Below are 19980 nucleotides of genomic sequence, written 5' to 3' on the forward strand. Positions count from 1 at the left end.
ACTGTAACTTTTCTATAACTTTACTATAATTTTAACTTTACTATAACTGTAACTTTCCTGTAACTCTGTATCAACAGTCAAAGAAAAGAGACGTTTCCCTTTAATTAACCTGACAGTGTCGCCACACCTGCGCTGCACTTCCGGGTTTTTGCCGCAGCAGCAGCAACAACAACAACAGGAGACGAAGAAGAAGAGGGAGAAGAAGAAAACGACGAAAAAGGAGGAAAAGGAGAAGGAGGAGGAGAGTTCTCTTACATCAGGTCGGTCAGAAAATAGTCAGTAGTTTTTAAGTGTGTTCAGCTTCAGTCAACACCTATTAGCTCACCTGTTAGCACAGCTATTAGCACGCTAGCGTGTTCCTCGTGTTTACAACCTCACGTGACCTCAATGACAGTAAGTTTTTGAAATAATACCATGTATTTTTAATATGATCACGGCAGTCAGTGATGTCATCTGTAAGTCACGTGATCAGTGTTAGATAATTAATGATTAAAGATCAATATTAATCAAACTGTCCTCAGGGAACAGGACAATGAAGAGACACTCAAGAGAGGACTACAGCGCCCTCCATGGACATGGACAGGCAGAGGGACAGACAGGAGGACAGACGGGTAAAGAAGACAGTTGGACAGAAAGTGAGCTGTTGTCAGAGGGGGCGGGGCCTGTTGGAGAGTGGGCAGGGCTGAGGACACACCTGGATGAACCTGAAGAGAATCAGCTTCCAGAGAAAGCAGCTCAGGTCTTCACAGGACAGAGTGAAGCATTCTGGGACATGGAGGCAGAAAAAAGACCCTTCCTTGGACAACATGGCCACCAGGAGTGGACTGAGGACACGCCCCCTGCTACATGTAATCACCAGCTCTCTCTCTCTCTCTCTCTTCTCCCCTCTCCCTCTCAGCTGGGTATACTTTAATGTGTGTGTGTGTGTGTTAGGTGGACAGGGGTGTTACAGGAGAGACATACTGAAGGTGGGCGTGTCCCTGGTGACATCAGCACTCTTCTTCCCCTTCCTGGTGTGGGGGGGTTTTGTGTTCCTACCTTTTGATGCCCCTCTGCTGAACGACGCCCCCTTGAGGCTCGTTTACACGCTGCGCTGCTCTGTGTTTGCTGCCACGCCCATCGTCCTCGGTGAGTAAGACACCTGTCGGTCTCACAGTACTCATCTGTCTGTCTCACTCTCTGTCTCTCAGTGCTCGTTGGTCTGTCTCTCTTTACTTGTCTGTCTCCCCCCAAGATTGCTTGTGCCCCCCCACTTGAGGCACAGATCAATAAAAAAAAAAATTCTTTAATTATTACTTTACTTTTATTACTTTAATATTATTACTTTAATAATATTTCCGCTAGTTCGAGTGTTAAAGATAAATTGATGGACAAAATTGTTTATCATAAATAGTGCTGGGCACATGTCTCCGGTGTCCCTGGCGTATCTGACGCCTTTTGGTCCCACCTGTGGTGATGTGGGCATTTAATAATTGTAAATTATTGTCATAACATTTATGTCCGTTTGTCTCTCTATACCTGTCTGTCTCTCAGGTTGGTTAGTCCTTGGTGTCACTCGTCTCCGCTCGGGTTCGTTGAGGCCTTTGTTTGAAGATGTGAAGGGGGCAGAGCTTCATGAGGTCACTGTCCACCGCCGCTTTGTGTGTGACTCCACCTCCTTATTCCTAATCTATTTTCTGCACCTGGTTGTCATGGCGATGTACATGAGCCAAGAACATCTGAAGCTTGTGCCATTGCTGACAGTTGTCTTCGCCCTTGGACGGTAAGTGATTATGTAGATTACAGGTGTGTTTATTAATATATAGATTACAGGTGTGTTTTTGTCTCCATGCTGGATGAATCTATAGATTACAGGTGTGTTTATGTCTCCAGACTGGATGAATCTATAGATTACAGGTGTGTCTATGTCTCCAGACTGGATTAATCTATAGATTACAGGTGTGTTTATGTCTCCAGGCTGGACTAATCTATAGATTACAGGTGTGTTTATGTCTCCAGACTGGATGAATCTATAGATTACAGTTGTGTTTGTCTCCAGGCTGGATTAATCTATAGATTACAGGTGTGTTTATGTCTCCAGGCTGGACTGGATTAATCTATAGATTATAGGTGTGTTTATGTCTCCAGGCTGGATGAATCTATAGATTACAGGTGTGTTTATGTCTCCAGACTGGATGAATCTATAGATTACAGTTGTGTTTGTCTCCAGGCTGGATTAATCTATAGATTACAGGTGTGTTTATGTCTCCATACTGGATTAATCTATAGATTACAGGTGTGTTTATGTCTCCAGGCTGGATGAATCTATAGATTACAGGTGTGTTTATGTCTCCAGACTGGATGAATCTATAGATTACAGTTGTGTTTGTCTCCAGGCTGGATTAATCTATAGATTACAGGTGTGTTTATGTCTCCATACTGGATTAATCTATAGATTACAGGTGTGTTTTGTGTCTCCAGGCTGGATTAGACTGCAGATTAAAGGTGCGTTTGTTTTGTGTCTCCAGGCTGGTTTACTGGGTGGCCGCAGCCTTCGGCAGCAGCATACGTGGCTTTGGTTTCGGACTCTCGTTCCTGCCGAGTCTCGCCATGATGGTCGTCAACTTGTACTTCATCTTCACCGTGGACGCGTCCAGCTCCATCTTCCACGTGTCTCATCCTGAGGAGACATTGTCTTCACCAAACAACAGACAACAGAGATTCTGGGGATGACGTTTGTTTGTATGGCCCAGCCCCTTTGTGGTGTTTTTTTGATGATCATTTCACAATAAAATAATGAAAACTTAATATCATATCATTGAATATTGATAATTTATCTGTGATTAATCAGATTTTGACCTGATTTTCTTAAATAAATTAAATTAGAAACTTTAAACATCTGCTGTAGTCTGTACTGGTCTGGTCTGCTGTAGTATATAATAAATGGTTTGTATTTATATAGCACTTTTCTCGTCTTGATGACCACTCAAAGCTGCTGTACATAACAGTTTTGCCATTCACACTTACATACAGCGCATCTATGTGCAGCATATTTTCTATCACTTATCTTTGAAACACAGGTGACGACTCGCTTTACCACTGAGCTACCGTCGCCCTGTTGTCCTGTGGTCTGCTCTAGTCTAATTCAGAACCGTAGACAAAATCTGGTTCAAGGTTTTATTATAAAATCACTATTTACAGTTTTTACACATCAGTGACCTAATTGGTTCATATCAGTCCTCCTCCTCCTCCTCCTCCTCATTGGCTGCTGCTGGCTCAATGGGAGGAGCCTCATCCTGACGAGCTGCCGTACGAAATAAACGCATCAAATCACGAAACCTTCGAGAAACCTGTAGACGTAGAGGAGTTAGTAACACGTTCACAAGAACATCAACCAATCACAGAGCAGGAGCTCAGCTGTCAATCACCTCACTGGGAGTCTTGTTGCCGAGCAGATTAGAGATCGACTGGAATGTGTTCTGATTGGCTCCTTCCTGTTGACACGTGGTCAGAATGACACGATCTGCTTCTCTGAAAAAACATTCCGTTATGTTAATGATCAATCACTCAGTCTCACTCACAGTGTCTGTCTGTCTGTCTGTCTGTAGGTCTGTCTCTCAGTACCTGGTCCACAGAATGACTCTCTCTCCACTCGCGGTCAGAGAAATGTTCTTTGCACAGACTGAAATGTCAGGAGGAGGAGGCTCTGAGGAGGAGGCGGGGCTGATTGGCGAGGGGGCAGGGCTAAGCGAGGGCACCTCCTCTTTCCTGCTCCTCTTCACTGCAGGACTGTTTCTCCTCTCCTCCTCTTCATCCTCCTCATCATCATCCAGCTCCTCCTCCTCTTTCTCATCAGGCAGCTGGAATGAGACTTCCCATGATGCACCGCTGCCATCTGTGACATAGAGAGCACATGAAACACACACTGCATTGAATTCCATTAATTTAAACAGACTTAACACAGTCTCATCATTACCACTTTTTTCAGGGGGTTAGTTCCTCTTTAACCCTAACCAGTTAATGACTAACACTAACTTTAAACTAACCACAATTCAAATCTTAGTCCTAAACTTAGCCTCATTAGGACCAGGTTTTGGTCTCCATGAGGACTACTGGTCCTGACAAGGTCTCACACACACACACACACCTGTGTCTTTCTGCTCCTTCCCTGGTTCACTGTGGGCAGAGCTTATCTGAGAGGCTCTGGACACACCTCCTTGTGTCTGGAAGGAAGATGAACGGAGTCAGGTGACCTGTCACTTCATCACATCTGAAGAAAATGAAGAACAGACCTTGTTTCCTTGACAACGGGAGCATCCTTTCTTCCTGTGCCTCTTAGATAGACGACAGGGGCAGGGCCAGTCTTTGTCTGACCAATCACAGTCCTGGAAACACCAAAGACATCAAAGACTGAATCAAACCAATCACAGTCCAACATCAAAGACACCATAGACTCAAAACATCAAAGACTGAATCAAACACAGTCCAACATCAAAGACATCATAGACTGAATCAACCAATCACAGTCAACATCAGAGACTGATTCAAACAATCACAGTCCAACATCAAAGACATCATAGACAATCAACATCAAAGACTGAATCAAACCAACCACAGTCCTGGAACCATCAAAGAGATTAAAGACTGAATCAGACTAATCACAGTCCTGGAAACATCAAAGACAATCAGACCAAAAAAGTTTCAGACCTTGTCGTTCCTGTGGGCGTCTATTTTCCTCCTCTGGCGCCGGCTCGTCACTGGTTGAATTTTTGGCCCCTCCTCTTCCTCTTCGAGCTCTGGGAGCGTTACTTCCTCATAACCATTGGCTCCACCCCCTGACACCTGGCTGACGTTATCTCCACCGTCTGACCCGCCCCCTGCCTCCTCTGGCCAATGAGCTTCTTCAAATTGACCAGGACGGGCTGGAGGGGGGCGGAGGTCGTCAAAAAATACCCAGAATTCAGTTTGAAGGTGGGTGTGGCCTTTCAGCAGAGTGGCCATCTGAGATTTTAACTGTTGAAGATCAATAATCAAAGATCAGTAACAGTTAATCAAAACAAGTAAAGATTGATCGGTCTGCTGATCAGTCAGTTATCAGCTGGTTATTGATCAGTCTGCTGGTCAGTCAGTTATCAGCTGGTTATTGATCAGTCTGCTGGTCAGTCAGTTATCAGCTGGTTATTGATGGGTACGTACCTCATGGACACTGCTGGGACTCAGTTCTGGACTGGTCTGAAGAGCTTTGATGATCTTCTGATAATGTGAAGGATTATCTCCAAAGCTTATCTCCAACTGTCGCAGGAAACGTCGACTGCGTTCAAATGCCTGCTGCTCCTCAAACTGCACACACAGTCAGCTGATCATCAATCAATCATCAATGATGCTATATTTACTGACTGTTACTCACCAGTCCACACTGCAGCGCCTGCTCAGGATGCAGGAACGCAGAAAAGTCCTGGAGAAGGTCTGTCCGCTCTCCCAGAATGCATCGCAGCTTCCTGAATAGCAGCACCACTTCCTGTCCGTCCCCCACCTGCTCAAAGTCCTTCAGCAGAGACACAAACTCCTCCACCTGCCCAGGTACGTCCTGCAACGCCTCACGCACCTACGCACAAGCACAACAGTTAGAACTGCACAGATGGAACAGCTGTTCCTCCTCCTGACAGGAAGTGACCTCTCACCCTGCTCAGGTAGCTCTGGGCGAACGCCACGTCTTTGCTCTCTCTCTGCGGGTCGTTGTCCAGGATACTGTCGTCAAACAGCAGCAGCAGTTTGCCGGTGTCTTTACTACGACGCTCCTGATAACTCCGCCTCAGGCCGCGCAGAGGTCGATTGCGACCTGCGGAGACGGAAAGTTCAGGAGACAAAATCCACATCAGGACACATTTAGTCACACAGACATGACCTCTGACCTCGACCTCGTCCAGGACACCTCCCTCGTCTGGGTGTCTCCTCTCCCGTCGGCGTCTCCTCTTCTCCTCCGACCTTACTGCTCCTCCCAGACTCCTCCTCTTTAGGCCCCTCCTCTTCTTCCTCCTCATCCTCCTCCTCTTCCTGAGAGCCAGGAGACATCGGTGAATGTTCCTCCTCCGAGTCTCCGTCTGCGCAGAGACGCCGTTCAGCTGCCAGCCACGTCAGCTGCTTCATGGTCTCCTGAAGACAAGGTCAAAGGTCAGCTCTTTCATGGTCTCCTGAAGACAAGGTCAAAGGTCAGCTCATTCATGGTCTCCTGAAGACAAGGTCAAAGGTCAGCTCATTCATGGTCTCTGAAGACAAGGTCAAAGGTCAGCTCATTCATGGTCTCCTGAGGACAAGGTCAAAGGTCAGCTCATTCATGGTCTCTGAGGACAAGGTCCAAGATCAGCTCATTCATGTCTCTGAAGACAAGGTCAAAGGTCAGCTCATTCATGGTCTCTGAGGACAAGGTCAAAGGTCAGCTCATTCATGTCTCTGAAGATAAGGTCAAAGGTCAGCTCATTCATGTCTCTGAAGACAAGGTCAAAGGCCAGCTGCTTCTCACTTACCTCAGGACAGTCCAGCTGATCAATCAAAGTGATCATTAAAGACAGATGATCAATAACATGTGTTTTTCCATTTTACACAGAATCATTGAAATAGTTTTGAAGTCATTGTGTCATTTCCTGTCACCAACATGGCGGCTCACCTGTAACTCTGGAACAGACAGCACTGACTCCTCTGATGCTGATGACATCACTTCCTCCTCTTCTTCATCTTGAGTGAGGTCATCAAAGTCTTCTTCCTCTTCCTCCTCCTCATCTTCTTCATCCTGGTCTTCATCCTTGTCCTTCTCTCCCTCCTCCTCTTCCTCCTCCCCCCTCTCTCCTCCAGCATCCTCCCCTTCTCCCTCCTCCTCACGGCCCCCCTCCCCCTCCCCTCTCTGCCAGCTATTGTCCCCGCCTCCCGTTTCCTCCTCCTCACCTCCTCCTGGACTTTCTTGCTCTTCCTCACCAATGTTGTCTCCTCCATTCAAACTGACCACACCCACAAGTGTCTTACCCTCCCCATGCTCCTCCCCCTCCTCATTGGGGGGGAGGAGCTCCTCTTGAGCAGGTCTATAGATCTGCGGCTCGAGAGAATGCTGGGAGTAGGCTGTGGGTGGAGCTAGGGGCATCAAAACCTTAAGCAGGAAGTAGCTTGGCTTTATGGTGGCAGCAGAGCAAGGCATGATGGGAGCTGAAGTGTCAGGGAGGGGGAGTAGGGAGGGGGCAGTCTGTGTAATGTCAGCACAAATGTGGTAGGAGGAGACTGGATGAACAACAGACAATGGGGCGGAGCCACTGACTGGGGGCGGTGTCACTGGATGACCTACTGAGTCAGTGTCCACCTGTCTCTCCACCTGTCTGTCTGGCGGGGCTTTGGCGAGTGGTAGCAGAGATGCATTGTGGGCCAGAGAAAAGAGGCGTGTGCAGCGTGGGGGAGGTGGGCGTGCCATCTTGTTGAGATAATAGGGGTGGAGCCTGAGTGTGCAACCTGGAGGGAGGGTGGTCGGGTAAGGGGCGTAGCCTTGTCGAGTTTTCTGGATGATCTGTTGACTGTTCTAGAGAGAACAGCAGAAAAGGAGGGTTAACTAGTTATCAGGATAGTTAACCGCTGGCAGACAGGGTAGTTAACAGGCTAGTTAACAGCTGGCAGACATGTTAGTTAAACGCTGGAAGACAGGTTAGTTAACCTGTCTCCCATGCTAGTTAACAGGTTTTAACAGCAGGTCTGCTCTATCTCACCTTCAGCCAGTTGGGCATGTTAGAGATGATTCTGTCCACTGGAGGACGCTGGTCTCCAGGATGAATTTTGCTGAAGACGAGTGGCAACGGTGGGACATGATTCGCCAGGAACATCTGAAAGACAACCACAACATTTGACCCGTCTCACCTTCACCTGTCCAAACATCACACCTTCACCTGTCTCACCTTCAAGTGCCCAAACATCACGTCTCATCTTCACCTCTCATCTTCAAGTGTCCAAACATCACCTGTCTCACCTACACCTGTCCAAACATTACACGTCTCACCTTCATCTGTCTCACCTTCAAGTGCTCAAACATCACCTGTCTAACCATCATCTGTCTCACCATCAAATGTTCAAACATCACCTGTCTCACCTTTGTGTCCAAACATCACACGTCGCACCTCCACCTGTCTAAACATCACCTGTCTCACCTTCAAGCTTTCAAACATCACCTGTATCACCTTCAAATGTCCAAACATCACCTGCCTCACCTACACCTGTCCAAACATTACACATCTCACCTTCACCTGTCTCACCTTCAAGTGCCCAAACATCACCCGTCTCCCCTTCACCTGTCTAACCATCATCTGTCTCACCTTCAAATGTTCAAACATCACCTGTCCAAACATCACCCGTCTCATGTCTTCGTGTCCAAACATCACACATCACACCTTCACCTGTCTCACCTTCGTGTCCAAACATCACACGTCGCACCTCCACCTGTCTTAACATCACCTGTCTCACCTTCAAGCGTTCAAACATCACATGTCGCAGCTTCACCTGTCCAAACATCACCTGTCTCACCTTCACCTGTCCAAACATCACCTCTCCACGTCTCACTTTCACCCATCTCACCCTCATCAGTGTTGTGCTATCACCTTGATAATGTTGGTGGGCGGAGCTTTGCGACCTCTCATCTCTTTGATGTGCTTCTTGACACTCCATCGATCCTTACACAGCAGGTAAGAGCTGATCAGCTGATCTGGTTGGACCGCCCCCTCAAAGTGCTTCAGACCCAGAACGATCAGCCTGAACAGAGGCATCATGGGAAATATCACACTCTGTCTTCATGGAGACATTTTATTTAAAAAAAGTACTGCAGCTAGTCATTTTTGTTGAAGGGACATCATAGATTTCCAACCAGCTAACTAGCCTGTTCACCAACCTGTTAACTAACCTGTTTAACAAAACATTTAACTACCCTATCCAGTTCACTAATCTGCTAACTACCTGGTCACTGACATGTTAAAGTATTATGACAAACATTTTAACTAAGCTGTTTTTAACCAGCTAACTAACCTACTACTGACATGTTAACATGTTCCCTAATTTTCACTGTCTTTCAATATTTTATCTGATATCAGTGATTGGATGAGTGTGGCCACACCCTCTCTCTGTGACGGCCACTGTGCTGCTCAGTGATTGGATGAGTGTGGCCACACCCTCTCTTGTTTACCCGTCCTCTCCTGCTGTGTAAATACTCCTGTGGTGTTGGCTGTGGAGGGCGGGGTCCAGGCTGCACACAGGAAGTAGTTCAGGGTAGAGGAAGACTGATCGGGTGGCAAAGAGCCAAGCAATGTTGGCGGGCAGCAGAGGGAAGGCGTGGCCTAAACAGAAGCAAAAAAAAAAATCAGAAGTGAGTGCAGAGGAGGAGCCACACACACACACACGCACACACAAACTAGTCTGTTGACGTGTGTCCTCACTGCTGATGACTGGACTCATCGATGGGAGCCAGCGCTTGGGGTCAGTGGGAGGCCCCGCCCTCTGCTCCACCCTCTGCTCCACCTCCTGCAGGAGAGACAGCGCCCCCTGGAGGTTACACGCTCTGAAACTGCTGTGGACATACACTTCCTCCTGGCGGACAGCAAAGTGCTGCAGCTCCTCCTACAAGACACCAGAGAAAAGACATGTCCTCAGAGAAAAGAAATGTCCTCAGAGAAAGAGAAAAGACATGTCCCCAGATAAAGAGAAAAGACATGTCCTCACAGAAAAGAAATGTGTGGTTGTGAATGTTTGGGTTGGTCTTGTTTCAAAAGTGCTGACTAAAGAAAACAAGATGCTGACTCACCAGGTAATGTTTGGTGACGTGGGCCTCGTTGCTCAGGGCGATGACGTGATGACTCAGCAGGTGAACTTGAGTCAGCAGCTGCACATGCTAACATTCAGACACAGTCATTGGTCATTGGTCATTGGTCACTGCTCATTGGTCACTGGTCATGAGTCACTGGCCATTAGTCACTGGTCATTAGTCACTGGTCATCGGTCATTGGTCACTGGACATTAGTCACTGGTCATTGGTCACTGGTCATTGGTCATTGGTCACTGGTCACTGGTCACTGGTCATCGGTCATTGGTCACTGGTCATTAGTCCCTGGTCACTGGTCATTAGACACTGGTCACTGGTCAATGGTCACTGCTCATTGGTCATTGGTCAGAAAATGGTGGGCGCTCGTTTTAAGTACCTGCTGCAGCTGCTGCTGAAGCTGCAGTTTCTGGGCGTGGTCCAGGTGGAGGGCGGGACAAACTAGGCTTGGCAGCATTAGGATGGGCATTGTAGTGTTGACTTGTGGGTGGGGCTTGTTGTCATGGTGATGGTTGGTGGTGTCCTGAAGGGCCTTCCTGTGCTGCAGAGCCTCATACCGTTTTTTAAAAGTTCGCCGTCGCTCACTTAGCATCCCTGCTAACGGTGCCTGAAAGCTACACAGAGCAAAGACAAGGTCACAGGCTCCGCCTTACTGAGTGGGTGTGGCCTATGAGGTTCTCAGACGGCTAAAAAAAAGACATACTGACAGGATCGTCGTTCGTTCATGTCTCATGTCTGATCGTTTTTTACTAAGTTTAGTGATTTTAGTTTAGTGACGTCAAACATGATTTAAAATAAATAAAAATCATATATGAAAAGGTCAAATAAACCTTTTCTCCTTAATCCACAAATTCTGTTTGTTTGTAAGTTTAAATTTGTCTGTTCTTGTGTTGTTTATAATAAAGTTTTACCAAAAAAAAAGCTCTGCTGCTGGAGCACAAAGACTTCTGGGTAATGGTGTCCATGAAGGACACACTGATGTGTAATCATTAGGACACGCCCACGACACAAGATCCCATGACAAATCCACACTTGAAAGATCCAGAACCTGGACTGAGACACAGCTGAGGTTTATTTAACCCTGTGACATAAAGGGGCCGGAGCCTGTGCCAGTGTCGCCCCCTGCTGGACTCTTCATCAGAACAGCTGAGGTCATTTCTCTTCCTCCTGACCCAAACAGTCACAGCACTTCTCTGCTGCACTGTCCCAACAGGAGGAGCCATAGCCATGACGTCATCACCACAGCCGTGACGTCATCACCACAGCCGTGATGTCATCACCACAGCCATGACGTCATCACTGTGTCTGAATTTGTATGTTAACGTTTGAATGATAGTTTCTTACTGTAAAACCTGGGGGACGTTAAATTGAGGCCCAGCCTGTGATGAGGTCTCCTTCTCCTCTTGCTCCTCCTCCTGCTGCTGCTCCTCCTCCTCCCCCTGGAGCTGCAGAGTGACATCACAGAATCATCAGAGAGTAAAACATGATCAATAAACATGTTTATTTCCTGTTGCAGGCGGAGTCAACTGACCGTGTCAAAGAGCTCGTCCAGCAGCTTGTTGACCTCTCGCTCTGAAACAGAAGGACATCATCAGTGAGGAGGACACGTGTGTCCATCATCGGTGAGGAAGACACACGTGTGTCCAACATCGGCGAGGAGGACACCGTGTGTCTTAGATGAGTAGGAGGACACATACTGGTGATCTGGACGGCGCGGTCTGTCCTGTAGTCTTCCATGTCAGGTTCGTCCATGTCGTCCAGGAAGTTGTATTCAGGGTCGTCCTCATCATCAGCTTCATCTGAGAGACAAAGAGTCACCAAAGTAAACAACTTCCTGTTCATCCACATTAAAACATCACATTTCAAAATAAATCCCCCAGTTTTCAAAATAAAAGTCAGAGTTTTTGGATTGTCCACATTAAAACACAATCCCCTTCTTTTCAAAATAAAAAAGTTTAAAAAAATAAAAGAGAGAAAGAAGAACTTTTATTTTGACAGTAACCTCTGACCTTCGTTATCAGGAGCCATGAGACCCTGCAGCCACTTGGACCAATGACGGTCCTCCTCCTGCTGGAGCGCGCTCACATCATACATGTCAGCAGTGATGTCAGGGGCAAGAAGCTCCGCCTCCAGCTGACCCAGAGGAACGTTTACCAGACGAAGTTTGGAGCGTGTACGGAACGCCAGACCGCCGTCGTCTTCATCCTCATCATCGTCATCATCTTCATCAGCTTCTCTGTCCAGAGACTGAGACACAGGTGAAAGTGTGGGTGGGGCTTGTTGTAACCTTGTTGAAAGTGTGGGTGGGGCTTGGAGTTACCTGATTGAAGGTGTAGGCGGGGCCACAGTCCAACTCCTCCTCCACAGCGTTGAGCCTCTCTAAGAAGGAAGTTTCACTGGGAGCACAGTTGGAGGTCAGGTGACCTGGAGATCTCTAAACAAAGAGTCAGAGGTCAGCGGGCACAGTGGCTGTGAGGGTCATAGGTCATAGTCTGACCTACCTCCTCAGCAGTGTCGCCCCCCTCCTCCTCCTCTTCATCATCATCATCAGGACAGTACTCTTCATCAGACGAATCCTCATCATCCTCAAGGTCAATGTCCACAAACTGAGGAGGCTGAAGACAGACAGTCAGAGACAGACAGGCAGTCAGAGACAGACAGACAGACAGACATGTCATCAGAGGGACAGACAGACAGACAGACAGACAGACAGGCATTGTTTACCTTGTCTCTCTCTGTGTTCAGTGTCGTCAAGGTCCAGTTCAGTGGCTGCAACAGACAGGCAGTCAGATGAGTGGAGGACAGACAGGCAGTCAGATGAGTGGAGAACAGACAGACAGTCAGATGAGTGGAGGACAGACAGACAGACAGACAAATAGATCATCTTCATCATATTCCCGCTGACCCGATCACCTCTGCTCTCCTGAAAGGTTTTCAGCAGTAGATTTAGGACAAATGGTTACACACACGCACACGCTCAAACACACACATGCGCGCGCACACAGTCAGTTCTGTTCTGCCTTTTAAACTAAACTAAAATTTTATTGAATTAAATTGAATTGAATGAGGGCACATGCAGACACATGAGGACACACAGCGTTACCATGACAACACATGAAGTAGCAGAGAGGATTATGGGAGTTCACCTGTTTCTCCTGGACCACCTGTTTCAGTCTGGACCGAGTCATCTTAGGTTCCTGGAAAAGACAGACAGACAGTGAGACAGGTGCTGAGAGAGAGACACAGATAGGTGTCGTCTGTAAAAACTTGTAAATAAAAACAGATTTAACAACAGTTCAGTTGTAGATAGATATAGAGATATATATATATATATATATATATACTATATATATATATACACACATATATATATATATATATATATATATATATATATATATATATATATATATATTTATTTATACACACACACACACACATATATACATACATATGTACATAGTAAATTTGACAGCAGGTGAATGAGCACATGAATCAACAGAGACTCACAAACAGAGGAAGATCCTGAGTTTCTCTGATCGTAGTTTTCATCATCTGGACGACGTGTTCATGAGTGATGACCTCCTGACCTCACACACAGACACACATGTTATTCAGAGACTGATGTGTGTGTGTGTGTGTGTTTGTGTGTTTGTGTGTGTGTGTGTGTGTGTGTGTGTGTGTCTCACGTGCAGGATGGCACGAACGTTGCCTCTGGTCAGGTTGAGTTGTCTGGACTTCCTGTCCAGATCGATGTCCAGTCGTCCCAGTTCATCATCACTGGACTCGCTCGCCTCCTGGGAAACAGACTCCTCCCCTGTCACTTCGCCCACCTGTGACATCTTCACTGAGGGACTTCCTGACACTGACTTCCTGTCCATCCTCAGTAACTTTCTCTGGACAGGACAGATGTCATGTCCTCGTGGACGCCTCAGCTCCGCCCACTGAAACACCACAACATCAGAGTCTTCATCCATTCACACTCACACATTCATGCAGAGCATCTATGTCTAAACGTGGGGCTAAGTGTATCACACACTCCATACACACACTTCATACACACACCCTTCATATCCACACACACACACTCTTCATATATATATATACATACACATACACACACACACACACACACACTTCATATACACACCCTTCATATACACACACACACTTCATATATATACATATACACACACTTCATATATATACATATAAACACTCACACACAGACACTCTTGTGTGGGCACTGCAGCTCGGTTAGCACGCGGCTAGCAGCAGCTAGCGCCAGCTAAGCTAACACGCACTGGTGTGTGTGGTGTGAAATTGTGCGGTAAGATGAAAGAGACAAATAAAAGTAACGTTAACATTTACCTTTAAAGAGAAATGAGCCGCCATCAGCACGACGTTACTGTTAGCTCCGCTGTTAGCTCCGCTTCCGCTAACAACAGCACAACTTCCGCCGGGGTCCTTCACAATAAAATCACGTTACGTAGACGTGTGTGTGTTTGTGTGTGTGCGCGCGTCTGTGTGTGTGCTCATCAGTTACCATAGAAACTGTGTTTCCATGGTAGTACCAGTCTAGTATAAAGTACCTTAAAGTAATACTTGACTAAAAGTAAAAGTATGTGAGCAGACAGTTTTTTTATAAAATTATTAAAAAAAAAAGTGACATTATGACATTTACTTAAGAATCAAAAGTCATTTGTGACATAAAATCGACTTCAGTTTTAAAAGTATTGAAGGATTGAGCCATGGTGATCAGTGGAGCAGGTCCAGGACCAGGCGTCCTCATGGAGACCAAAACTTGGTCCTAATGAGGCAGAACCTCATTTCTGAGGAACTGGTTAAGTTAGTGTGTGTGTGTGTGTGTGTGTGTGTGAGCGAGAGAGAGAGAGAGAGAGAGAGAGAGAGAGAGAGAGAGAGAGAGAGAGAGAGTGTGTGTGTGTGTGTGTGTGTGTGAGAATTTTTAAAATATAAATGATGAAAAAAAGATCAATAATAACGAAAAAGAGGGGGCGGGGACTGACGTCGCGGCTCTGACGCTCTGAGGAGGAGGAGGAGGAGCGTCGGTGCAGCGGCTTCATCAGTAAACAGTCGGTAACGGAGAGAACGAACGGTGACAGTCAGTGATGAAGATGAAGATGAAGGTTCTTCAGCGCGGTAAGAAAAAAGCTCTGTGATCTTCATCATCTTCATCATCCTCACCATCAGCCGCTGACCGTGTGTGAGTGTGTGTGTGAGTGAGTGACAGTTTGATGACGACGATGCAGCAAACAGCGTACATGGAACACACGCACACACACACACACACACCACGAGTAAATATAGACATCACTGCGTCAGAACCGAGGACTGACGTAAAAAGCCGGAAAATCTGACATTCCTTCACTGTCCTTCATCATCATCTTCATCTTCATCATCATCTTTATCATCATCATCATCTATCTTTATCATCATCGTCATCTTCATCATCATCATCACCCACTCTCCCACACCAAACCTCATAGAGAAATCAGTGATTTTAACATCAGACACACAGGAGTTGTTGATCCACTGCTGCCTCCATCACTAAGTTCAAGCATCTTATTTTGTAAAATTCAGCTTTTCAAATCTTCTATTCAGATTGACCTCAGTACCACAAAGTGACCACACGAGGCAGCAGAGGACCAGCACCTGTGTCACTGATTTTCTCTATGGACTTTGGTCAGAGGTCAGACAGGTCAGAGGTGAACCTTGTGTTTACTTGCTGTTGACTGTACTGTGATGTCACTGTGATGTCATCACAGTCAGGATCAGCTCCTTCCTCCTGATTGGCTGCTTCAGGGATTGTGACCTCACTGTGTTTTCTCGTGCAGGTCATGTGACTTCTCGTGGAGGATGGTTAGTCAGCCTTCAGCTCAGTTGTGGTGGTCAAGAGGTCTGAGGTGACACAAAGGATCATGGGAGATGGAGGACCACTGCAGACCGAGGGAAATGCCCTCCTCAAAGCTGTCTTTCAGGGAAAGTTGAGACTCGCCCGCCTCCTGCTGGAGGGCGGGGCCTACATCAATGAGGGCAATGAACGTGGAGAGACCCCCATCTCCGCCGCCTGCCTGGCGAGCTATGACGACCCACAGACCCGGCAGAGAATGGTCCGATATCTGCTGGAGAAAGGGGCAGACCCAAACATCCCCGATAAGAGTGGACGGACTGCACTGATGCACGCCTGTGCCGAGCAGGCCGGGAAGGAGGTGGTGACTCTGCTGCTGGAGAACGGAGCCGATCCAAGCCTCAAAGACTACTCTGGCTCCTCCGCCCTCGTTCACGCCATCAACAGGGGGGACCGGGAAACACTGCAGGTCCTGCTGGACGCCTGTAAGGCCAAAGGCAAGGAGGTGATCATCATCACCACTGACACGTCTCCATCAGGAACCAAGATGACCAAGCAGTACCTCAACGCTCCACCCTCTCCAGGTGTTGTGGACAAGCTGTCTCCTGCCTGCATGTCTCCCTCTGAGGTGGAGATTGGCACATCCTCACCAGCAGGGGGCCAGAGTGACGAGGGAATCTTCAGTTTTGCACTCACCTCAGCTTTACCATTACCTTCAGCTCGACCTCCAGGTGAAAAGAGACCACCACCTCGCAAGCTACTGAAGAGGCTGAACTCAGAGCCCTGGGGCCTGGTGGCGCCCTCTGTGCTGAGCGGTGTTTCTCAGGACCGCATTGAAAAAGGTCTAGAGGAGGAGAGTGTTGTCAGCAAGGTGGTCACTGAGATTAATGGCCTCTCCATCACAGAACCAGTCAGACCTCTTCTGTCACGGCGACATAGCATCGAGACCCATGACCCTTGCTCCCCCAAACTCATTGACCGGTCCTGCTCTGAGGACTGTGGTGCCCTTTCTAGCTCCTGGGCTGACAAATTCCAACAGCACCAGAGCCTATACCGCAGGAACACAGCCCCGGAGTCCCAGGAGAACTCTGGTGCAGTTGTGGCTCGGGCCCTAGCTTATCCCAAACTGACCCGGATGGAGCACTATGAGTCTGACACCCACCTTTGCCCAGAGTCCATCCCTGGATCTCCTGACTCTGGTCGTGTGTCGGTGGAACGGAGGCGGTATAATGCCTCCCCATTGTCTCTAGTCACCAGCTCTTCCAGGGAGTCTCTGGAGAACATCCCCAACTCTTTGTCCCCTATTGCCATTCGCCGGCGTCCCCCTGGGCTTCTCGAGCGAAGAGGGTCTGGGACTCTTCTGCTGGACCACATCTCCCACACCAGACCAGGCTTTCTGCCACCACTCAACATCAACCCACAGAGACCCATCCCTGACATCCGGGCCAACGGTAGGCCCAGCTCCCCGGTGCATGTTGGACACAAGATGCTGGTCCCAGTGGCGCCGGCATCGCCAAAGCGTAGCCTGGACTTCAAGGTGAAGAAGAAATTGTTGAGGAGACACTCGATGCAGACGGAACAGATGAAACAGCTCTCCACCTTCCAGGAGATCCTTGCTGAGAAGGTTGTCGAGTCCAATGGAGACTGATGAGCAAGGCATGATGGGTAGCCGGATCAGCACCTGACTGAGGAAATCAGTAACACATTTAAAACCTCTTCCATATCTATTCGGATGCTTGCACCTTCAGTCTGAGTTTAGTTAAACCAGACATCTTGTGTTTAAATTTCAAACTAGTGAATGGGATAGTTTTGTTTTTTTTGACATGTGGTTGTATGAGGTACTGACATATAGCCAGAGCTGACTGGGCTGTGAGCGCCCCCTGCTGCTGAGAACCAGCCTGTACAACATCTTAATAACATGATCACGTCTTTATCTACGAAGGAGTATTAGGGCCAGCCAAAACAAATAAATAAACAGCCAAAAAAAAAAAAGTCAGGCATAAAAATAAATTAATTTAGAAAATATCAAAGTACTATAGTCGATGGCCATGGCTGTCTCTACACCAAGGTCCACAGAGAACATCAGTGATTTTAACATCACACACACACAGGAGTAGTTGATCCACTGCAGCCTCCATGACTAACTTCAAATGTCTTATTTTGTCACTTCAGTGTTTGAAATCCTTTGTTCAGATTGACCTCAGTGACACAAAGTGACCACACGAGGCAGCAGAGTACCAGCAGCTCCTGTGTCCCAGCAGCTAAAACCACTGATTTTCTCTATGAGGTTTGGTGTGGGAGAGTGAGTGGTTTTCAGAAGTCTGTCTAACAGTGAGATAAAGATGTGATCATGTGACATAGATATTGTAGACTTAACCTGATGTAGATTTGTTTTCACTGAGACTGAGTCTCTGTCTCAGGCTGGTTCTCAGCAGCAGGGGGCGCTCACAGCACACTCAACTCTCATTATGTGTCAGAACATCATACAAGCCCAAAAACAGAACTATCCCTTTAATGTTTTGAACTGAGATTAAATGTTATTGTAATAAATACTTCCACATGCAGGACTGATAAGGACCAGGACACAGACCAGATCCAGGTGCAGTTTTCCTGACGCTTCCTTGGACTTGTTGATGTTTACATACGCAATTTTTGCACCGAGCTCATTTTGTTCGTTCACTGATGATCAGTCAAATCATTAACTCTGTGTTTATGTTTGAACCCTGTCTCCATGGCAACGTTGAGGTCATCAAACGCAGAGGTCATCAAACGCTGAGGTAATCCGTGGCAAACGCCAAGGTCACACTGAGGTCATCCTCAGCCGTTTATTCCAAAGAAGTTGAGCGATGATGTGAAATTGTGAATACACTAAAGATCCTGAATGCAGGGGACGCCTTCATCTCCAAGTCCAGATCCAGATTTTTCCACGACTGAAACGGTCCACATCAGTCCAGTACTCTGACATCATCAAAAAACTGAACCTGTGATGACATTACTTCCTGTAATGATGTCATCATTATTAACCTCTTGTTACCAGGATACTTTTTGTCTGACAACTAAGCAAATGCTACATCGTGTCCACAGTTTCATACTGGATCCTGGATCTAATCTGAACCTGATTCACAAACATGAACCTGATGTGAGGTACCAGGGCGCTCCCCTGAGGGACTTCACCGGAACTGCAGACTGAAGATGTTCAAACAGTTAAATCAATGCGTGTTCATCCAAATCTGGACTGCTCTTTTTGTTCTGGTCTTGATCAGACCGGGTTTAAAGTGATTCAGACTGGTTTAAACGGGGTTACATTGGTACTGAAAAAAGTTTCGGACTGGCCTGTACTGCTTTATCAGGGTTCAGACTTGTTAAGACTGGTTTAAAGTGATTCAGACTGGTTTTTATAGAGATTCAGACTGGTTTTTAATGTGATTCAGACTGGTTTAAAGTGATTCATGCTGGTTTTTAAAGTAATTCAGAATGGTTTTAAAGGGATTCGGACTGGTTTTGAAGGGATTCTGGCTGTTTTTAAAGTGATTCAAACAGGTTTAAAGTGATTCAGACTGTTTTTTTTAAGTGATTCAGACTGGTTTAAAGTGATTCAGACAGTTTTTTAGTGGTTCAGACAGGTTTAAAGGTGTTTAAACTGGTTAGGTCTGGTTCGAACCAGTTGAAACCGGACGTGTCTGCTGTTGCTGGTAGATACTTGAAGATTAAACTAAACTAAAACAGAGTATTTTTGTAAATGATCGTCAGTTGATAAAATGTCTGTTTATTTTTCTTCTTTCATTTCTTACTCATTGTAACTGTGAATAAACGACTTTCATCTTTAACAACCACAACACTTTAATCTTCACTGGAGGTCAAAGGTCACGTCAAGAACACCTGCCCCTCCTTCAGGTTGCTCTCATACACCTGGAGGAGAGGCAGGTTTACACAGTAAATCACAGTATGTTTGTTGTTATTAAGGCGACTGTCGTCCATCAGCTGCTTCATGTTATAAGCCCCGCCCTGCCCCCGCTCATAAACCCCTTATAATCCAAATCAAACACATTCACCAGGACCAGTTTTCATGTGTGGACCAGTACATAACCAGGTCCAGTTTTCATGTGTGGACCAGTACAGAACCAGGTTCAGTTTTCATGTGTGGACCAGTATAGAACCAGGTCCTGCTTGATCCTGTGAATGTTTTGATGGGGGGCGGGGCTTATGTGAACAGAGTGATGTAATTAAGATGACCAAACGATGGCGCTGATGTTACTGTGAAAACAAACGAGTTGTTTAAAATAAATCAATAAAATCGAAC

General features: G+C 46.8%; 3 protein-coding genes across 3 annotated transcripts; 2 read left to right on the forward strand and 1 right to left on the reverse strand.

The window, feature by feature from the left end:
* The first annotated feature begins 77 nt into the window (after positions 1–77).
* LOC131471394 (transmembrane protein 79-like) lies at positions 78–2787 on the forward strand. The gene is made up of 5 exons (XM_058647917.1): positions 78–260; positions 522–848; positions 934–1128; positions 1534–1762; positions 2508–2787. The coding sequence occupies exons 2-5, from the start codon at positions 533–535 to the stop codon at positions 2710–2712; spliced, it is 945 nt and encodes a 314-aa protein (XP_058503900.1). The 5' UTR covers positions 78–260; positions 522–532; the 3' UTR covers positions 2713–2787.
* A 355-nt stretch (positions 2788–3142) lies between these two features.
* gon4lb (gon-4 like b) lies at positions 3143–14260 on the reverse strand. Its single transcript, XM_058648353.1, has 28 exons — positions 14183–14260; positions 13501–13755; positions 13322–13396; positions 12958–13008; positions 12536–12580; positions 12313–12426; positions 12132–12245; positions 11821–12058; positions 11509–11610; positions 11343–11383; positions 11156–11256; positions 10191–10425; positions 9797–9883; positions 9432–9612; positions 9182–9332; positions 8604–8754; positions 7722–7835; positions 6644–7537; positions 5892–6132; positions 5661–5818; positions 5387–5584; positions 5176–5319; positions 4687–4992; positions 4272–4364; positions 4127–4202; positions 3604–3874; positions 3408–3510; positions 3143–3329 (listed from the first exon to the last, which is right to left on the reverse strand). Exons 1-28 carry the CDS (start codon positions 14204–14206, stop codon positions 3213–3215), a joined length of 4680 nt encoding a protein of 1559 aa, XP_058504336.1. The 5' UTR covers positions 14207–14260; the 3' UTR covers positions 3143–3212.
* Positions 14261–14850: 590 nt separating this feature from the next.
* On the forward strand, positions 14851–17521 carry LOC131471015 (ankyrin repeat domain-containing protein 34A). Its single transcript, XM_058647211.1, has 2 exons — positions 14851–14971; positions 15667–17521. Exon 2 carries the CDS (start codon positions 15751–15753, stop codon positions 17326–17328), a length of 1578 nt encoding a protein of 525 aa, XP_058503194.1. The 5' UTR covers positions 14851–14971; positions 15667–15750; the 3' UTR covers positions 17329–17521.
* Positions 17522–19980: the final 2459 nt, after the last annotated feature.

The sequence above is a fragment of the Solea solea genome, chromosome 13, assembly GCF_958295425.1.
Source record: "Solea solea chromosome 13, fSolSol10.1, whole genome shotgun sequence".
Classification (NCBI taxonomy): domain Eukaryota; kingdom Metazoa; phylum Chordata; class Actinopteri; order Pleuronectiformes; family Soleidae; genus Solea; species Solea solea.